This window comes from Garra rufa, chromosome 20, assembly GCF_049309525.1.
Source record: "Garra rufa chromosome 20, GarRuf1.0, whole genome shotgun sequence".
In the NCBI taxonomy this organism is placed as follows: Eukaryota; Metazoa; Chordata; class Actinopteri; order Cypriniformes; family Cyprinidae; genus Garra; species Garra rufa.
In genome coordinates this window covers 21,622,339-21,642,591 of record NC_133380.1, presented here as the reverse complement: position 1 = coordinate 21,642,591, position 20,253 = coordinate 21,622,339, and the positions used below count along the sequence as shown (strand labels likewise).

The 20,253-nt window shown below is 37.7% G+C and overlaps 1 protein-coding gene across 1 annotated transcript in view; it reads right to left on the bottom strand.

Annotated features, from left to right (window-relative positions):
• Positions 1 to 41: 41 nt before the first annotated feature.
• Positions 42 to 20,253, bottom strand: part of atxn7 (ataxin 7) — a 55,376-nt gene continuing 35,164 nt past the window's right edge. The window contains exons 6-14 of the mRNA XM_073826056.1: positions 14,826 to 15,066; positions 14,403 to 14,680; positions 14,229 to 14,311; positions 12,585 to 12,853; positions 10,820 to 11,012; positions 10,433 to 10,554; positions 7,079 to 7,965; positions 4,979 to 5,121; positions 42 to 4,401 (exon numbers count right to left, since the gene is read on the bottom strand). Coding sequence (XP_073682157.1) covers positions 4,384 to 4,401; positions 4,979 to 5,121; positions 7,079 to 7,965; positions 10,433 to 10,554; positions 10,820 to 11,012; positions 12,585 to 12,853; positions 14,229 to 14,311; positions 14,403 to 14,680; positions 14,826 to 15,066 — 2,234 coding nt within the window. The 3' untranslated portion in view covers positions 42 to 4,383. The remainder of the gene's footprint in view (positions 4,402 to 4,978; positions 5,122 to 7,078; positions 7,966 to 10,432; positions 10,555 to 10,819; positions 11,013 to 12,584; positions 12,854 to 14,228; positions 14,312 to 14,402; positions 14,681 to 14,825; positions 15,067 to 20,253) is intronic.

The window sequence follows — 20,253 nt, the reverse complement described above, 5'->3', positions numbered from 1 at the left end:
AAAAGAAACGAGTCGACACATTTTTCTTATAAATAACTGTATAAATTATTTTTTTTATATTTACAGAAACTTGTTACAAAACAAATATACTATACAATCTTTTCTTTAAATATTAAGTAAATCCTACCCTACTGTGTTTGTTCATGAATTACATAGCAGCCAACACACAAAAGTCCAGCTGATCAAATGATTTTTGAATATGTATACAAAAAAAAAAGACAAAGGAAAAGAAATCAAAATATACACACTTGTACATATGTAGAGGCTTCTTCCCCAAAAAGCAAACCGTGATTTCATCTTGGATTCACATTCCAAATCTGTGGCGTTCAATCAGACATCTTCACAAAGCTTTCATGATCTGAAAACAGTGGAGTTACAATTTCAAGGTAAACAGTACATTTATCCGCCTAAAACATTGGTTGAAATCACCGACTTAGCCACAAAAATATCTATCCCTCTCGCTTTGAGAAATTTCTAATATCAAAAGTAGTCATAAAAGAATAGACTGGACAGACAGGAAGCGTTTCTCATGTCATCGTCAAGTAAGTGTTATTCCTCTGCCATGCATTTGATCAATCAGAGTTACCGCTCTACTTGAAGGGGAAAAGGGCGATGTGTGATTCCTAGGCAGGTTTAAAAAGTTTCTAAACCCTTACATAACATTCAAGTACTGTGAAAAAACAAAAAGCTCTGCCTTAACAACAGTCGATGAGAAACTAATTCAGGCACTTTCTCTTTTTTTATCAGCGTTAAAAGCAAATAAGTAATTAAAAAGCAGTGTATCCAATTACAACGTTTGGCAACAGTGGTGCACCTTTTGCACTGTACAACTGTTTTGTTCCCTCACCCAGTTAGAAAAGTCCTACAAAATACATCAGCCAGCCAGAAATCTTTTGCACAGTTAAACGGGCCATTTTGATCACATTCTCTGACCTCTTGGTTTGAAATGGGGAGGAATCGTGAGGGAAAGCAAGCACTATTGACACCTAAAAAATACGGTGGATGATTTCCCACTACTGTGGCAACGATCTGTCCGGGGGCTAACAAGAAGCTGTGTTCGGATAGAGTGGCGTATTGCATTATCGGCTTGGCAGTGAACCACTTCTAATAATCTTAGAATGTTTCCATTTACTAAATAAATAATAATGATCTCAATTGTACCAAAAATCGTTTACGAAAATGCCTGTGCAAAAATACATCTCCATATGTACAATTCGTTAACAAAATATGTATTCTGAAATAGGGATACTTCAATATTTGTATTCGGTTTCGTGTACGAAAAAGCCGAAGGAAAAAAATACACCAAAGAAAACAAAAATCATGCTCTAACGTACTTCTCAGCAAGCATTTTGCTGACTGACATCAGTGGAGTTCAGGAATTTACAGGAGGTTTAGCCCCAAATCACACAAAATCCAGCTCGACATTTGAAGATCAACGAGTCAAAAAAGCATCTATTGCCTTTAAGTTTAAGTTGATAATGAAAATGAGATCAGAACGTCCAGCTACTAACCTCTTTAGGGAACAAAATCTTGTGTGGGATCGACACAGGACCGTTCAGTCGCGGTATAAGGTAGTGGTTATTTGATGAGATGGTGCTGGCCAGACTACTGTATGTGTGTCTCACAGTATTGAGAGTCGTGTATTTGTCTACTCCATTGCTGAGATGATAGTGTGTCTGTAATGTTGGTCTACGGCTCTCCATCAACTAGCCACGAGCCCCTTTCTGAGATTAAAACGGCACATAGCGATACCATGCCTAAGGCATCCTCACCAGGAAACTCTCTCCTACAATCATTATCGAGCGAGATTGCAGATTTTAGTACATTAAGATTTCAGCACATGCCTCTTTAGTGCTACGATGGGTCTCATTTTGTTTTGCATGTGCTAAAAGGTTTACTGAATCAAGCCCTTAATGTACCTAGAACGGAATAGCTGTGTTGTCAAAGATATGGTTTTTAAGAGGATTACAGCGTTTTCTTGAGTTTCAAGAGACGACTGTTGCTCAGAGATTCGGTAAAGACTAGGCTACTAACACAAACCTGAAATTATTCAAAATAAGCATGTGGGGGAAATAAAATGAAAAATCAAGTGCTCGAGCTTAATTTGGGGTTTTCTGTAAAAAAGAAAATGCTATAAAACAGCTTCTCTGAAATAAGTGGGATAGTTCACCCAAAAATGAAAATTAACCCATGATTTACTCACCCTCAAATCATCCTAGATGTATATGGCTTTCTTTCAGGCGACTGCGATCTGAGTAATATTAAAAAATGTCCTGGCTCTTTCAGTCTTTATAAGGGCAGTCAATGGGTGTTGAGAATTTCTAGTCCAATAAAGTGCATCATTCATCATAAAAGTGCTCCACACGGAGCCAAGGGGTGAATAAAGGCCTTCTGAAGCGAATCAATATGTTTGTTTAAGAAAAACGTCCATACTTGAATTTTTATTAACTGTAATCTAGCTTTCGCTAACCGTCGTATGCGCAGTGGAGAGAGCAAAACAAAACACCAGTCACGAATTAGAAGTACAAAAGAGAATTTGTGAAGAAAAATGAAGAATTTCAATATAAGCCAAAGACTTGTTTTCCTTTGCTATAAACAAAATTTAGCTCTCACAAGACTTGCATATTTTAACCAGAGCTTACGCTACGCCTACGATCCACGTCATCCGCTGGAACGCCACTCTCTTATGTATGACACTTAGCGGAAGCTAGAGATTATGGCTTATAAAATTTGAAATATTACACAAATGCATCTATTTGCTTCAGAAGGCCCTTATTCATGTCCTGGAGCCATGTGGAGTCCTTTTTATGATGGATGGATGCACTTTATTGGACTTCAAAATCTCAGCACCCATTCACTGCCATTATAAAGACTGGAAGAGCCAGGATATATTTTTTAAAAGGTTAGTTCACCCCAAAAATAGAATTAACCCATTATTTACTCACCCCTCCTGGTATCCTGTGTGTGTATGACTTCATTCTTTCAGACAAATCCAATCGGAGTTATATTAAAAAATATCCTGGCATTTCCAAAGCTTCAGAATTACATGGGTGGGTGTTTTTCTTTATCAGTCCAAAACAAGTCCAATAAAGTGCATCCATCCATAATAAAAAGTGCCTCCGGAGCGGTTTTCGTGTACGACCAATTGGCTCAAGCTAGATTAAAGTTATTATTAGGTTTTAAATATGGATATTTTTCTTACAAAAATGCATTGATTTGCTACAGGAGGCCTTTATTCACCCATGGAGCCATATGAGGTGCTTTTTTATTATAGATACACTTTATTGCACTCATTTTGGACTGATGAAGAGAAAGAAGAGAATTCTAACAGGATCATTTTTAATATAACTCCGACTGGATTTGTCTGAAAGAAGGAAGTCATATACACCTAGGATGCCTGGAGGGTGAGTAAATAATGGGCTAATTTTCATTTTTGCGTAAATTAACCCCTTAATATAACTGTGATTGTATTCGTCTGAAAGAAGAAATTCATATACACCTAGGATGGCTTGAGGGTGAGTGAATCCTAGGGTAATTTTAATTTTAGGTGAACTATCCCTTTAAGAATAAAATAAAAACACTAAAATCTAAATGAAATCTTAAACTCTTAGGTTTTTTCCCCCAAAATAATGGAAAACGACACATGATAAATATTTTGTTCTGTCTGCTATGCATTTGCTAACCTGTAAACAAAATGTGGTCTAAAAATGTCTAGTTTGCATAATCTTTAAGTTTAGGTTGCTCATGTTGAAACTCCACTCCTGTCATGTCTATCTGCAGTGAGTGTAGCTCAATCTAATACAGCCTTCCAGTGAGAGATCATGTGTATGATTAACTTAAGTTGATTGTGTGTCTACTTTAGGGATGTTCCTCTCCTGTACACTTCCTCCAAGGCTGAGTAGGATTTCAGTTTCCAGTATTCTCGTATGTCCACACGCTCAAGCTAACATACCGAAGAACATCGGTAAAGCAATTTATCTTGTTCACGTCGCACATCCCTCCTATGCTTGGTAGTGTTGGTGAGGCTACGCACCAGCCCAAATCTGTACCTTCGGACCCCCAGCTCAAGTGCTCAGGCTGGGCAGCTCATGCTCTACGCAGCAGGATTTGTACCCAATGGTGCATTGTATAGATTCATTATAACCTCCGACAGGAGAACTAGATCTCTCTGGCTTATTATCCTATCCCCGGAGAGTGCCCCTGCATGGCTTTGGGAGGAAATCCCCACGAAGGACATCAATGGGCCACCCAGTGTGCATTCCACCCTGAGGATTGTGGGAAGAGTAAGAGAAAAAGAAGGCCTCGTGCAGAGTGGCATGAGGGGGCTGAGGGAGCTCTGGGTCCAGCCTACTGCTCAGCACGCTCAGAGCCTCCACACCTGTGTCAGGGACGAGCCTTTGGCTGTGGGAAACGCACACAAGTATAGAAAAGAGCAAAGAGACAATATTAGATTCTAAACTAACATAATGAAGGAATCGGATGCTGTTAAAGGAGAAGTTCACTTCCAGAACAAAAATTCACAGATAATGTACTCACCCCCTTGTCATCCAAGATGTCTTTCTTTCTTCAGTCGTAAAGAAATTATGTTTTTTGAGGGAAACATTTCAGGATTTCTCTCCATATAGTGGACTTCTATGGTGCCCCGAATTTGAACTTCCAAAATGCAGTCTAAATGCGGCTTTAAAGGATCCCAAACGCGGTTGTAAACGATCCAAGCTGAGGAAAAAGGGTCTTATCTAGCAAAATGATCGGTTATTTTGTTTACAAGTTACAATTTATATACTTTTTAACCCAAAATGCACTGGAGCCGCATTTAAACTGCATTTTGGAAGTTCAAATTCGGGGCACCATAGAAGTCCACTATATAGAGAGAAATCCTGAAATGTTTTCCTCAATAAACAATTTCTTTACGACTGAAGAAAGACAGACATCATCTGTAAATCTTTGCTCTGGAACCTAACTTCTTTAAGAAACTAACCTGATGTATGAGTGAATTGTTGGGGAGCCCTGGTGGTCCAGGTATAGAGCGAGCATGCTTGCTGTGGATGTTGTTGATTGATGGAGACTTGGGCATTTTGGGCCTGCCAGGACCTTGTCCACCTCCCCCTCCCGCTCCAGACGCTGTCAAAGTTATAACAAAATTTGAATAAGAAAGCATTTTGGAATCAAGCAACTGGCATGACATAATTAATTCAAGTCTACAAATGAAATTGGGTTATAGTGTTTCAGGACTTTATATAACGATGTGAATAGAGAAAAAAGAGAGATTAATCAGCCTGACGGTTCTGTATGATCTCTGCTCAGTTTTGAAATAACAGTGATGAAATAGAGCTAAGCGATAAAATTATTATTATAATTATCGTGATATAATTTTCCTCTATATGATAACAAGTGGTCAATAGATGTTTGATATAATGTTTATGTGCCAAAAGCAGAACAAAACAGTGCTACTCATTTTAACTGCGCCACATGAACCGTCTAACTACTAGCAATGAACACAAATGACCTTAGTGATTAAAACTAGTTTAGAGCCAAATAAAAGACTGCTGACAAACAGGAGAATAGAAAGATCCAAAATTTAAATTAATCAAAAGTTCTGATAAAGACATTTATAGTGTTACAAAAGGTTTTATTTCAGATAAATGCTGTTCTTCTGAACTTTGTTCATCAAAGAAACCTGACCAAAATTCTACTAAGCTGTTTTTAACAGCTGTTGATAATTAATGTTTTTAAGCAGAAAATATTAGAGTATTATAATGATTTCTGAAAGAACCATGTAACATGATGCTAAACATTCAGCTTTGAAATCACAGGAATAAATTACATTTTAAAATATATTCAAATAGAAAACAGTTATTTTAAATAGTAAACTATTTTTACGGTTTTTGCTGTACTTTGGATCAAATAAAGCAGAAGAGACTTCTTTTAAAAAACTTACTGTCCAAAAACTTTTGACTGGTATTGTAAGAGCAAAAATCTGCCTTTAAACTTAAAAGAAATAAAGATTTGAAATTTATTGTAATGATTATGAATATTGAAAAAAATGTGATAATTGGTTTGGCCATGTTGCCCAGCCCTATGGTGAAGTAACAAAAAAAAAAAAAAAAACTTAAGAACTCGACTGAAATGAAACAATAGGAAATGAAAAAGCAACCAGATCAAGGAGAAATTGAAATAATACAAAAACAGGAAAAACATAAACTAGATCAAAACTAAAATGAATCAAAACTAAATTAAAATGACACAAACCAAATTAAAACTGCAGTGAAATAGAACTAGAAACTATTGGTAAAATGACATTAGATAGAACCAAAAAGGACTACAACCAAACTGAGATGAAACTTAAACTAGATTAAAACTAAACTGAAATGAAACAAAACAAATTATATTAACTGAAATAAATAGGGAATGGATAAATACTAAAAAGGAAAACAGAAACTCAATCAAAGAAACTCATTTGAACCTGAAACTGTGTAAATACTAACGCGAAGCAGAAACTGGATCGAAACTAAAATGAGATGAAACATAACAGGATTACAACTAAACCGATATAAAACAGAAAACAAACAGAATCTAACTGGAAAGAAAGAGAAAGTAGACTAATATGAAAATTACATTAGACAGAAATCCGGATTAACACTAAACATCAAACAGAAACTTGATCAAAATAAACTCACTTGAATCCAAAATTAATAAATCTAAACCAAATGAAAACTAAACTGAAATGACATAGGAACTGCATTTAATAGTAAACCGAAATGAAACTAAATTGAAATGAAATGAAACAGAACCTGGATTAATACTAAAATGACATTACAGTCTGGATTAGAATTAAACTAAAATGAAACCAACTGGACTAAAATCAAAATAGGATTAAATAGAAACCAAAATTAAATGAAACAGAAACTGAATTCAATGAAACAGAAAGTATATCAAAACTAAAATTAAATAAATAGAAACCAGATTTTAAAAATTAACTGAAACAGAAACTAAATTAAATGAAACAAAGTATATCAAAACTGAAATGAAACAGGAATCTGGATTTTAAAAAAATAAACAAAACACATTGTTTATGCACCTGTGCTGTTGAGGCTACTCGACCCAGGTGAGCCCTTCCTCCTTTTGGCTTCCAGACGTGCATCTGCGTGATGATCGCTGCTCTGGTGAACAAATGGCCCGAGGGAGAGGGTGGAGTCGCTGCTGTTCATCACAACGCTCATGCGTTTAATGGACTCGGCCGGGCTGCCCGAGGGAGGGCCACGTCCTGTCGACTCCTGCTTCAAGCTCAAAGAGTTGGCCCTGCCTGGGGTGCAGTTTACCCCCACACTGTACACCCCGCTGTGGGATGATGACAACGTTGATGACGATGAAGATGAAGAGGGGGTGGAGGCGAGCGAAGTGTGGTAAGTGCTGCCAAGGCTGGAGGAGTTTATCGCGCAGTTCTTCTTAAAAGATGAGGACGAGGAGGATTCAGAGGCGTAAGTGCTATGGGTGGTAAGTAGGGAACTGTTTTTCCGCTTCTTGCCCGAACTGAGGCTACCGCTCGTGCTACCGCTGACGCTAACACTGCTGTTAGTACTGCCCTTGACGATAGAGTTACTTAGGCTGGAGGATGGCTCCCGAGCCTTAAAGGACTTTGTACCAGATCGGGATTTGAGGGGTCGGTTGGAGCCCAACGAGGGTAGCGAGGACGAGTGGGCTGAAGGCATCTGGGGTGATGAGGCTGACACTTGTCTAGAAGCGCCACTGTAGGCGGGCTGCTCGGTGGCGGAGGCTTGCGGAGAAGAGCGGGCATTCAGGGTGGTGCCATATGACAGGACCGGCTTGCTGTCATAAGGCGGTGGCGAGGACAGGCTGAGAAACCCTGCAGAAATGGAGGAGGATGATGAAGAATGGGAGTTTGTGCTTGTCCGGTGAGAGGCTGTTGGTGTTGTTGCGGAGTTCTCCGACGCCAGAGGGATTTTCCTACAAATTTAAAGCAAGAAATCACAATTAGGATTGTGTGTAAAGGGATAGTTCGCCTAAAAATGGATTTACTCAACCCTAAAGCCATCCTGTTTCTTCTTTCAGACGAATACAATCAGAGTTATATTTAAAAAATATCCTGGCTCTTCCAAGCTTTATAATGGCAGTAAATGGGTGTTGAGATTTTATGGTCCAATAAAGTACATCCATCCATCATTAAAAAGTACTCCACATGGCTCTGGAGCCTCAATAAAGACTTTCTAAAGCAATTTAATGCATTTGTTTAAGAAAAATACCCATATTGAAAACTTTATAACCCGTAATTGCTAGCTTCCGCTAACTGTCATACACGCATTCATGAGAGAGAGAGTGGCGTTCCAGCGAATGCAGTAGGACAAGGGTCAGCAAGTCAGTTTGGCATTGGGCCAAAAAAAAATTTTGCCACTAGATGGCGGGCCAGAACATAGTCATTTTAAGAATTTAAGAAATTAATTGATGAAAAATGCAACTAATTGCCTGTGACTTTTTAACTGCTTCTGAGCTGTTACTCCAGGGTATACACAGGAATTAAATTAAATTTAAGTTAAATTTAATACCTTTTTAAGACTCTTTCCATACATTTAAGACATCATCGCCACTTCAAGTTTTAACTGGTTACATAGGCAACACTTTAACTTACATTTACTATATATTGATTGAAGGATAGCACAGCTGAACAGACTTAGTTTGTGATAAGTCCTTCTCAATGCAACATAATTCAGAAGGGTGGGAACGAAGCACAAGAGAATTAATTTAGTGACTAACTCAGTGTAAGGTTAATTAGAAAGAGATACCTGAAACAAGAATTAAAGGTGCCATAGAATGCATTGCTACAATATTTTAAATTGTTCTCTGATACCTACATAGAAGGCATATGGCATAAGAAAGGGCAAAAATTCTCCGGAAACGGTTTTACAGGTCTATTTACAACCCTAGGATTTGTCCCTAGAATGAAATGATCTGTTATTACCTTATTTGGAAGGTTCATGAATAATAATGATGAGCCCTACTCTGATTGGCTGTTTCACAGAGCAGCTCATTCAGTAGCTCGCACATGGAGGAAAACATATATTTAATCACGGAGCTTGAGTCGCTATTATGCGGGTCATTAAAACTGCCGTTCTGAATGCATGATCATTTTACTTTAGCTTTTTGATCGCACATGCTGTGTAACAATGTACTACAGCGGCAGTACTTACCACATATTTTACAAGTTTAGATGCTTGTTAGTGATGCTCAGGATCTGTAAATAATTTGCCATTGTCTGCGCAGTCATCTCTCCTTACTATGTTTATGTGGTAAGTGAAATCTTATGTGCTGCAATGTAACAGTTTACCGCTAGCATTAAGCTAACCATGTCCCTTCAGTGGCTCGCCTTATTTTATCAAAACGCCTTATTTGTATTCCTTGGATTTCTGAGTACAGACACCAACCCATCCTGCACTTAACATCCCTTCACAACCTGGAACATAACATTTATTCCCGTGATCTGCCATTTTCGCTATTTGTCCTGGCTTCTGATGATTGGGCTATGCAAATATTGGGGCGTAACTATTAACACTCGTGACCATTATGTAATAGTCTGTGTTATGTTGGAATTGGCCTATTTTTCAGTAGTCTTTTGCAAAAAGACGGTATGTCATGTCCATGTACCTAACTGTTGTTATTCAACTATGCCAAGGTAAATACAGTTTTCCATTCTATGGCACCTTTAAACAAATAAACAAAACAATTGACAAAACTTAATGAAAAGTGAAAATTGTCAAGGAAAACACTTGTTGGTTCATAGTTTTAACATGTTTGCTTAAATTTATTTTCAAAATCTGAGGAAAACGATCTGTTGTTGCTTTCAGTATGGCTATAAATGACACGCAAAATGATATTCAAACTAACATTGAACAAAGCACATAATCATTCTCTGGTGAGAATATGCTAGTCTGGTGAGAACCAAGTTTTGTTTACAACAAAGGAAAAACAGTCACCTCTTGGCTTATATCGAAATCCTCTGCCATTTTTCTTTACATATCCTTGTTTTGTACCGCTAATTCGTGACCGGTGTCTTGTTTTGCTCTCTTCTGCGCCTACGTCTTGACTCTCTCGTTTGTGTGCATATGACAGTATGACAGCATACGGTTTTTAAGGTTGTAAATAAGGTTGTAAATAAAAACCCCTGTGTGATGTACTTTAATTGAATAAAGCAGTTTATTGGACTTCAAAATCTTAAACCACTATTCACTGCCATTATAAAGCTTTGAAGAGCCGGGACATTTTTCAACATAACTGCGATTGTATTCATCTGAAAGAATGAAGTCATATACTAGAATGGCTTGAGGGTAAGTAAATCATAGGGTAATTTTCATTTTTGGTTGAACTATCCCTTTAATGTAAAAACCGCTGTTTGTGGCAAGGGTCACACACACACACTTACTTCCACATTTGTGAGTTGACATGCTTGTCCAACATGGTGGTGAGAGCACAACGTACTTGATCCCAGCGCCGGTCGAACGTGTAACAGCCTCTACCGTACAATCGACTTCCAAAAGTGCAGTACTGTGAGAGACAGAACAGGAATTTGTACTGAACATCCTCTTCAAGCATTCAGACCAAGGCAGACTCAAATTGAAATCCATTTTAAAGAAGGTGGCTTGCCACAAAATTGGATTCAAATGAGGCCATGGATATTCATTTAAACTTGTTTTAAAACAGCTTAGTGATTCAAATACTGGAAATAAATGCAAGTGGCTTTCTAAGCAGGCACTTCAGTTTGAGAAAAACTCCCTAACACTTTAAGAACAGAAGGTTTCTTGTTACTTACAGCAGCTGGTCGTGGGTGGTAACCTGAATAATGGCAGTCCAGTTTCTCTGTGGCCTCCTCCCTCTCCTCGTTCTCCCCCTCATCACTGGAGAGGCGGCTGGTCTCGGTACCCACAGGGGTCGAGTGAGAGTGGTGGGCCTGGTCGTGGGCCATGGCTGGGTCTCCTCCACTGTGAGAGTTACTGCTGTTGAGTCTGAAAATACAGAAGAGCACCTTGGACTGTCAACCACCAGAAAAAAAAAGAACTGGAGATCTCTAGTGGAGAATAAAATTAGAGAACAACCTATAATTTACTACATTTCAAGGACACTGCTTAGTCCTATTTAAGGTTATTCTAACAGGTTTTTCAAACAAATTTAAATTAAATAAATTAATTGTATTCTGAAGCACAAAAAAATTTAAATGAGACATTTGAAAAAGAACTCTGATAAAAAAATTGAGTTGGTGTTATACTGAAACCTGGTGCTAACATCCTTAATTATTTAACAAACCCTATTTAAATGGCAGCATTCCTCCAATTTTCAAAGATTGCAAGATGACAGGCTGCTCTAAAGTGACTGAAACCCTGCAACAGGAGGTTGTCCAGATGAAGGCCAAAGGGATGACCCTTTTAACTACCGCAAAAGAAGTTGGTCATTCCAAATCTATGATTTCTTATTGCAGGTTTACAATGACACTAATTCATTCAAGTCCCCCAAAAAGGCTGGTCATCCACGTTAGGACAAATGCACAAGAAGACAGGATAATGCAGAGACTCTGAATGGAGAATTGGTTCAGCACTGCAGCTGGAAGTGCTTGCCAGTTCAGTGGTGAACTGTGTACGGATCTGTCTCGGCACGTTTAAGAGAAGTCAGACTGAAGCGCACTCTGCAGTGACCAAACCTCTCATCAGCAGAAAGAAACAGAAGGCTAAGCTCACCTTTGCGGAGAGAGGAGAACTGGTCCAAAGTTCACTTTAGTGATAAGAGCAAGTTTAATTTATTTGGGCCTAATGGGAAACATTTTGTTTGGTGTCAAACTGAGAAAGACTCAAGCCCAAGTGCGTAAAGAGGTCAAAGGTGGATGAGGAAGTGTCATGGTTTGGGGATGTTTTCTACAGCAGGGGTTGTAGAAACACAAGATACATGGCAGGGTAAATGCATCCTTCTCTGAAAGCATCTCCCAATCAGCCTGCAATTTTAGGTAAACAGGTAAAGCAATTCCTTGAAGCTAAAAACATTGAAATGGCTGGGACAGAGTCCTGACCTAAACCCGATTAAAAATCTCTGGAAAATTCTTTGTGACAAAGTTATGCTAAGAAACTCACTACAGTTACCGAACTATGGAAAAGAGTGGAAGAAGAGAGGACCAAGATCACACCAGCGCAGTGTGAGAAACTAGTGATGTGCTTCAGACGCAGATGTCTTGAAGTCATTCAAAGCAGGGGTCTCTACACTTCTTACTAATTTCTGACAGCTGTAAACCTCCAAAATTGTAGTTGTAGTCTTCTTTCGTGCTACAGTGCTTACGGTTCTCTAATTTTGATGATTGTTTTTTCACAAAATAAAGGTTTTTGTTAAAATGCCATGGATATTTTCTCAAACATGTTAGTAGAACAATGGTAAAGCTACAGCTAATATTCCTTGAAGATTAACAATATTTCAGAAAAAGTCAAGCATTTATAGATTGTTCTCTAATTTTGATCTCCACTGTATAATAAATTTGGCCAATGAATCAAAAGGAAGCCGGTTTAGAGTAAATAGTGGGGCAGAAGGAAGCAACTCACCGTGGAAGCCCAGAATTATGAGGTTTGGGTTTGCTGGGGGGCAAAGGCTTGGTGGCATCGGCAGTGCCATTGCCATGGGAGACCGGGTGAGGGTCTTGTGAGAGGCGGGAGGGGGGAGGGTGAGGGTCCCTGAGAGGGGGTGCTGGGTGTGAGGGGTCCAACCTGAACTGCAGCTCCTTGTCGCGCGCTTTGCTCTTGTGCTCAGCAAGCAGCGTGTCAAAGCGTTGCCGCCGCCCGAGCACCGCCCTCCTCTGGCTTATGGAATGTGTCTGTGGTGAAATGGGAGGATATTTAACAGTTCAGTCGAACAGTTTTGTCAAGTTTTGTTTACATATTCAAAGAAATTTAAACATTAGGGACATCTTAGGTTTGCAAAATAAACTGGTGACTAGAACGGCACGATTAACTTTAAAAAGATCGCAATCGCAATTTCAATTCAAACACCCACCCAATCTTATTTCTATGATTCATCTGTGTCTATTAAACTTTGCCAAAGTCATATCAAATCTGTATTTGCACTGCCGCTGACATAGAAAAAGAGAAGTTATCATGTTTAGGTATGAAACAGCTTTAGAAACGGTCTTTTCAACCACAAAGTTTTATGTCTGTCTTTGTCATAATGGAAGTACTGGGATAAAAGTTTACAGTTCAGATATAAACACTGATGTCTGTGATCAAAATGGAGCATAACATCTTTTGAAAGAAATTTTCGCTTTAAATTGGCTTTTCAAACTGCGTTTGTTAATTACAATGTTGACTACATTGTTTCACCACTAGGTGATGACAAGTGACTGTTAAAAATGTATTCGTCACTGAATCATTCATTCAAGAGTTTTGTTCAAAATTGCTAATTCATTCAGTAATGGAAAGTATTTATGAGCAAGTCACTGAATCATTCATTCAAACTTCTTTTTAAACAATTTATTTAAATTAAGTAAACATCTTTTAATAGAACAATGCAATTAATATCTTGTCACAGCCTCTAGTAAATTACATGTTATTTTGCTTAGTTCAGAATCATGGGAGAATCGTGATCTCTATTTAAACTGAAACAAAATCATGATTTTCATTGTTTTTTTTCAGAATTGTGCAACTCTACTGGTGACCTTATGACTGACTTTTATGTTGATATTGACCAAGACCATTCTATTTAAAAAGATATTTAGAAATAAATCTGGAATAATATTTGAGCTTTTTTGGTATAATATTAACATTATATTGGTATATTTTTATATTAGGACAGTATTCAAAAATAAAATACAACATTATATAATATCTGAACCCTATTATTTTTTGGTATATTATTAATGCTATACTGCTATATTATATTATGACGATAAAATAAAATATAATATCTGAGCTGATTTTTGCTATCAATGCTATATTGCAAATTACAAAAAAAAAAGGGCGATAAGATTAAAACGCAAATATGGTATAACATCTAGGCTTGTATTTTTGGCATGTTTTAAGTCTGATTTAAAAAGACTGAAAGTCTGACACTTGAAGCTTTAGTGTGAATGGTTTATTTATACTGATTATTGGTAACAACAAAAATAATAACTTTTTATTTGTAAGGACCAAAATGTCCAAAGTGCATTCCCAATTCCAAGTCAAAACATCAACAAAGTGTAGAATGTGGCATACCTTGCATGTTAAGGATCTTGTGCATGGCTTACGTGCTGTCATATCCATAACCCCACAATGGATATCTGGATTAAACTCTCGCTCTAAATTAAAGAAAAATAACAGAGCAGACAGTTAAAAAAGTTCAAGAAAATTACTGTACATACAGTAGGAGCAGTGAGTATTAGCATTCACCTTGTCTTTTGTACAAGGGTCTTCTGCTACTGCCACTGCTGCTGTCCTGTTTCTTGTCTTGGGACGAGAGGTGGCCCTTTCCATTGGGGATCTGACCTGGGGCCAGCTGTGGAGCCTTTGGTATGGAGGGGAAGTTAAGGCCTGGCTTCAAGGGAGAGGTGCTCACAGTATTGGAGGAAGAGGAGGAGGAAGTGGAAGAAGAGGCGGGCACGTGGGGGAGTTTGGGTGAAGATTCCACCTTCAGATGGACCTTCTCTACTTTGACTGTAGGGATTGGACTGGGAGGCAGAGAAATAAAGAGTCTTATATTGTACCAAATGTGGGTGTGTTTCAGATTACATCTTTTGTGTTATGCAAGAATGGGCTGCTTAACAAATTTATCCATTAAATTCACTTACGCTCCGTCAAAACACACATACACACCTCTCTTCTTGCGGCACCCTATAGGGGAAGTGAGGCTTCCGGTGAGGCAGCTTCTCTTTGGTTGGTTTGAAGATTTTAGTGGGGGCGCTGCTGTTCGCACTGGAGGGGCGTGCAAGTGTGCTTCCACCAACGTTCCCGACCCCAACTCCACCCCCAAGGCTGCCCTTATTTCGAGAGTTCGCGAACGCAGCAGAGGCGGCATAGCTGGATGGGGGCTTGCTGCTGGAGCTGTGTCTTCTCTCTGAGGAGCGAGAAATTTGCAAGATTTTATTATTTAATGCTCAATATGTGGATGGCAAAAGTAAATAAACATGTACACAAATTTTTACATTTTAATTTAGATTTTTGTTTCATTCTCTGGTAAGTTAAATTTAAGTTTTTAGCTTTTTTTAGGCCACCAAAGTTGATAACTGGCATAATTTAAAAAAACTGTCATGCCTTATTGCCATCTAGTGGCATTATCATGTTTACTGCAGGTGGGTTGTAAAGGTTTCAAGATGTAAATTTTAAAGTTGTCTCTGACATGAATAACACCTTTTGAAGCATATTTAAGTTGATTTTTTTTTAAACAATTTTAAAAATGTACAGCATTTTAAACCAACAATTATCACAATTTTTCAATGTCCACCCTGTTAAGGGGTTAGGGTCATTCCCAGTATTCAGTGCCTTTTGGACATCATAACACTTTTTTTTTTAATCAATTCTTGTGTAATTATGGTAGTAAAACATGTGAAAAATAATTTTGGTCAATCTTAGGTATATACATTTAAGGATCCATCTACTAAATGTGTCTACCCTGTTAGGTTTTCTGACTTAACAGGGTGGACACTAACAGAGTGGACATTTTGAACTAAAATCAGCCATTACACTAAGTCTGAGCAACAACAAAAAAAAGCTTACACAGAAGGTCTGTCAAATAAAGAATTGAATGTTTTTTTAAAATGCTACTTTTAAAAAATAAGAATTCCTATTTAATTTTTTTAAATATTGGACTTAACAGGATGGACATGTTGAATTTGACCACATCAAATTGGAAAATGCAAAAAGGAAAAACAGACAATTAACAAAAAACAGAAGCTTCCCCAGCTGTTTTCCCTCTAATGAAATGATGTCAGCCATTTGATACGATGCAATTTACTTTTTCCAACTTTCATTTAAAGAGCCAGTACTAAAATATAACAGGGTAAACAGGTTAAAAACCTTTATTTTTTGAAAAAACTAATTTAATACATGGAATATGTATATATATTTTGCAATATACATTACAAAAAACTATTACTGATATACCAAAAAATGTGTGTGTGTGTGTGTGTGTGTGTGTGTGGGGGGGTGCTCATATTAAGTGTTTTATTCATCATCAAAACGGTAGACACAGGCTTGGAGGCATAGGAAAAATTATGATATTTGGTGGCTTAAATGCTGTAAAAAGTTTAGAATTATATATATATATATATAAAAACTTAAATATGCTTAAAAGGTCAAAAGGTGTTAATTATGTCAAAGACAGCGTCTTTGAAAAATTGCTGTTGAAAATTTTAAGGCAATAGTATCATGATCTTTACTGGGGACACAAAAGGCACCGAATCCCAGAAATGACCCTATATATATATATTTAGTTTATATACTCCAGAATTAAAATTTCCTGGTATTTTCCTGGTAACCCTATGTCATCCTAGATGTTCATGTCTTTCTTCAGTCAAAAAGAAATAAAGGTTTTTGGGAAAAACATCCAGGATTTTTCTCCATATTGTGGCTTCAATGGTGATCAATGGATTGAAGGTCTAAATTCTAGTTTCAATGCAGCTTCAAAGGGCTCTACACGATCCCAGCTGAGAAATAAGGGTCTTGTCTAGTAAAACGATCTACCAATTTCGAAAAAACCAAGCTCATCTTGCACTAGCTTTGCTTCCATGACTTCACGCATTACGTAATCACGTTGGAAAGGTCACGCGTGGCATAGGTGGAAGTACTGACCCAATGTTTACAAAGCGAACGCGCAAAGAAAGTCAAACGCACTTTACAAAAACCGGTACAAAAAACAATTTGGATTTTGAAGTTGGAGGAGAAAATGAGTTGGAGTTCCTCATCCTACTCTATCTTTTTGAACCAAAGAAAAATCCTGGAAAAATTTCTTTTTCACTGAAAAAAGAAAGACATGAACATCTTGTATGACATGGGGCTGTGAAATTATCAGGAAATTTTAATTCAGGAGCGAACTAATCCTTTAAATTATTTGCCTTTTTACATTTTTGTTAGCTCTGGGGTGTTGAAGATTTATGTTAGTTCCAGTGTTTCCCAGTTAACTATATAAAAAGACAAAAAAGCAAAGGACAAAAAAAAAAAAAAAAAAAGAATATTCATCTGGCTTTGCACACTTTGTCCATGACATCCGTTTTAATGGGTAGCCGACCTAACCTGCAGTTAAGCTAAGTAGATTAATACTTAGACACACATAAAGACACTCTCCCCTTCTAAACACACACATTTGCTTTCTCTCAGACGTAATTACAAGACACAAATGTGCAAGAGCATTTATTCAAAAGAGTGAACCGCTGTGCTACACTAACAAACGCCCTGGTCTTTCCATACTTGCCTGTCAACAACACACACACACCCACAGTCCTGCTGCTCCAGCCCAGCATTTGTCAGTAAGCCCTCCAGCAAACCAGGGGCAAACACACACATACACACATAAAAACTCTAGTCTGATGTCTTGTCCGTGTTTATCTGTGCTGATAAAACTACAGCAAAAGACCAAAAAATAAAAGAAGGACACTAGGAAGAAATCCTTGACTTACTTAATTCTCACAAACGCTTGTGGCTATTTCCTGGGTTGTTGGTGCTGCTTTGAGAAAGTGAGCCAACAGCAATTTGAGTAACCAAAGGCCCAATCGACAAAGCCCCAATTACACCGCAACAATCCGTGCCATGTTGAAAAGCAATCTGGATTGTTGTAAGGAAACTCTACACCAAATACTGCAACCTGACAAATGACCACAGGGAACTACCGACATAAAAACAAGAGCCTTGCTCAAAAAGATGATCGGTATGAACACTGATTTTGCACTTTTTTCGAAAATGAAGAACAAATCATGACCCTCACAACTTCTTATGTCTTAAAATTAGTCAACCAAAAAACTCAGTATTGATTTGTTTGTTTTGTTGATCTTTTGCCAGTGTTGTCATTTTGTAGAAGAAATAAGAGTTTGTTATAAAAGCAAATTTAAATGCTTTATATTACAATAATACAAAAAGAGTGTTTAAAATAAGTAAAGCAGAGCAAAGAGAAAAGGAGTGCAAACTTTTTTATAATGAAGTGCATCTATGCATACTGTTCTAATCAACTAAGGTGCAGAGCAACTGCAGAATCCCACAACATCCACAAACGCATAATATAGTTAAAGTGAAAGATAATATATAGTCAAGCCAGTCAATTTCAGCTCAGGGAATGAGTTAAGTCCATTTTAAACTGAAGAACACTGAGGAGGATACAAATTCATTTCTTATTTAAAGGAGAACTCCGGTGTGATATTGACCTAAAGTGTATTGAATCATGATACCGAGTGTGAACGTACCTTGCATATCTCATCTCGGTTTGTGTCCAGCTGTCCGAAATCTGGGGTCAGTTAGCCGATGCTCACAACAGCTTGTCAATGAGAGTCAACAGGGCATCGGAATAGCCATGTAAATAAATCACTGTTTTACGCCATTTACGAGGCACAAAGTAGCTCCACACTTCATTGGTAGACTTCCTAGGGCCCTGACATTTAAAACGAGACATTGAGAACTCAGAAAAAGCACCGGTAGTTTATTTACAAGTAGATTTATACAGACATTTTCCACCAGGAACGGACCGGTCACCGCCATCTTAAATGTAGTCACGATAAGTCGAGTGTCGAGCACGAAGGAAACTACAACCTGATACGTTGATAACCTGATAAATTCCTTGGTGCTCAACACTCGACTTATCGTGACTAAGTTCAGGATGGCGGCGACCGGATTTTCTTTTCCAGGTACTGTCTGTATAAATCTTCTTGTAAATAAACTACCGGTGCTTTTTCTGAGTTCTCAATGTCTCGTTTTAAATGTCAGGGCCCTTGGAAGTCTACCAATGAAGTGTGGAGCTACTTTGTGCCTCGTAAATGGCGTAAAACAGTGATTTATTTACATGGCTTCTTCGATGCCCTGTTGACTCTCATTGACAAGCTGTTGTGAGCATCGGCTAACTAACCCCAGATTTCGGACAGCTGGACACAAACCGAGATGAGATATGCAAGGTACATTCACACTCGGTATCATGATTCAATACACTTTAGGTCAAAATCACACCGGAGTTCTCCTTTAAGAACGGAATACAAAAAAACAATTATGAACAAAGTGTTTAACACGCAAATGTTCAACAAGCAGATCTCAACCACCCATTAAAAATGATGGCAATATAGATATAAATACATATGTGACCCTGGAACACAAAACCAGCCTTAAGTAGCACAGGTATATTTGCAGCAATAGCCAAAAATACACTGTATGGGTCAAAATTGTCATTTTATTTATTTTATGCCAAAATCACTAGGATATATAAAGTAAATATCATGTTCCATGAAGATAGTTTGTAAAATTTCTTCCGTAAATATATAAAAACTTAATTTCTGATTAGTAATATGCATTGCTAAGAACTTCATTTGGAGTTTAAAGGTGATTTTCTTATTATTTAGATTTTTTTGCACCCTCAGATTCCAGATTTTCCCAGAATATCATCCTATCCTAACAAACCATACATCAATGGGAAGCTTTTTTTATTCAGCTTTCAGATTATGTATAAATCTCAATTTAAAAAAAAAAAAATGACTGGTTTTGTAGTCCAGGGTCAAATATATAAGCTATATGTATATGTCCTTAACTTTTTGACTGCAGATTCATGTAGTTTGCAGTGCATATTCCGAAGTACCACAGTTGTTTCAGCTCATTATGATTTATTCATCCTCATGCTGGATAAGCACTTGCCAGAACTAGATTCTTCCCTACACTATTAGTCAAGCACTTGAGCATTTAAAAGTTTCATGGTCTGCGTAGTTAATCTGCTCATTAATCTTTCAGTTCGAGAATAAAAGAGTCCCAGTGTTCTTAAAAAAAAAAAAAACTTCACAGCTAGAGTGAGTGATTGTGTAATGATCTCCATTTTAAAAAAAAGAAAATACAGCAGGACTGGCTCAGTCCGTGTGCAATAAACAGATCATACTGCAGAATATTTAAACATCAATGCCGTCCTGAAGAAATGATCTTCTGGAAGCGGAACAGAGCATCAAGTGCACCGATGTCGACATGTTTTGGCTCGAGAGAGAGTGCTGTAACTTTCACAATCTGCACAAATTCCCAGTCCTTTTTGGATTCAGTCATAGAAAGGGAAATCTTCCAATCAAATAACAGT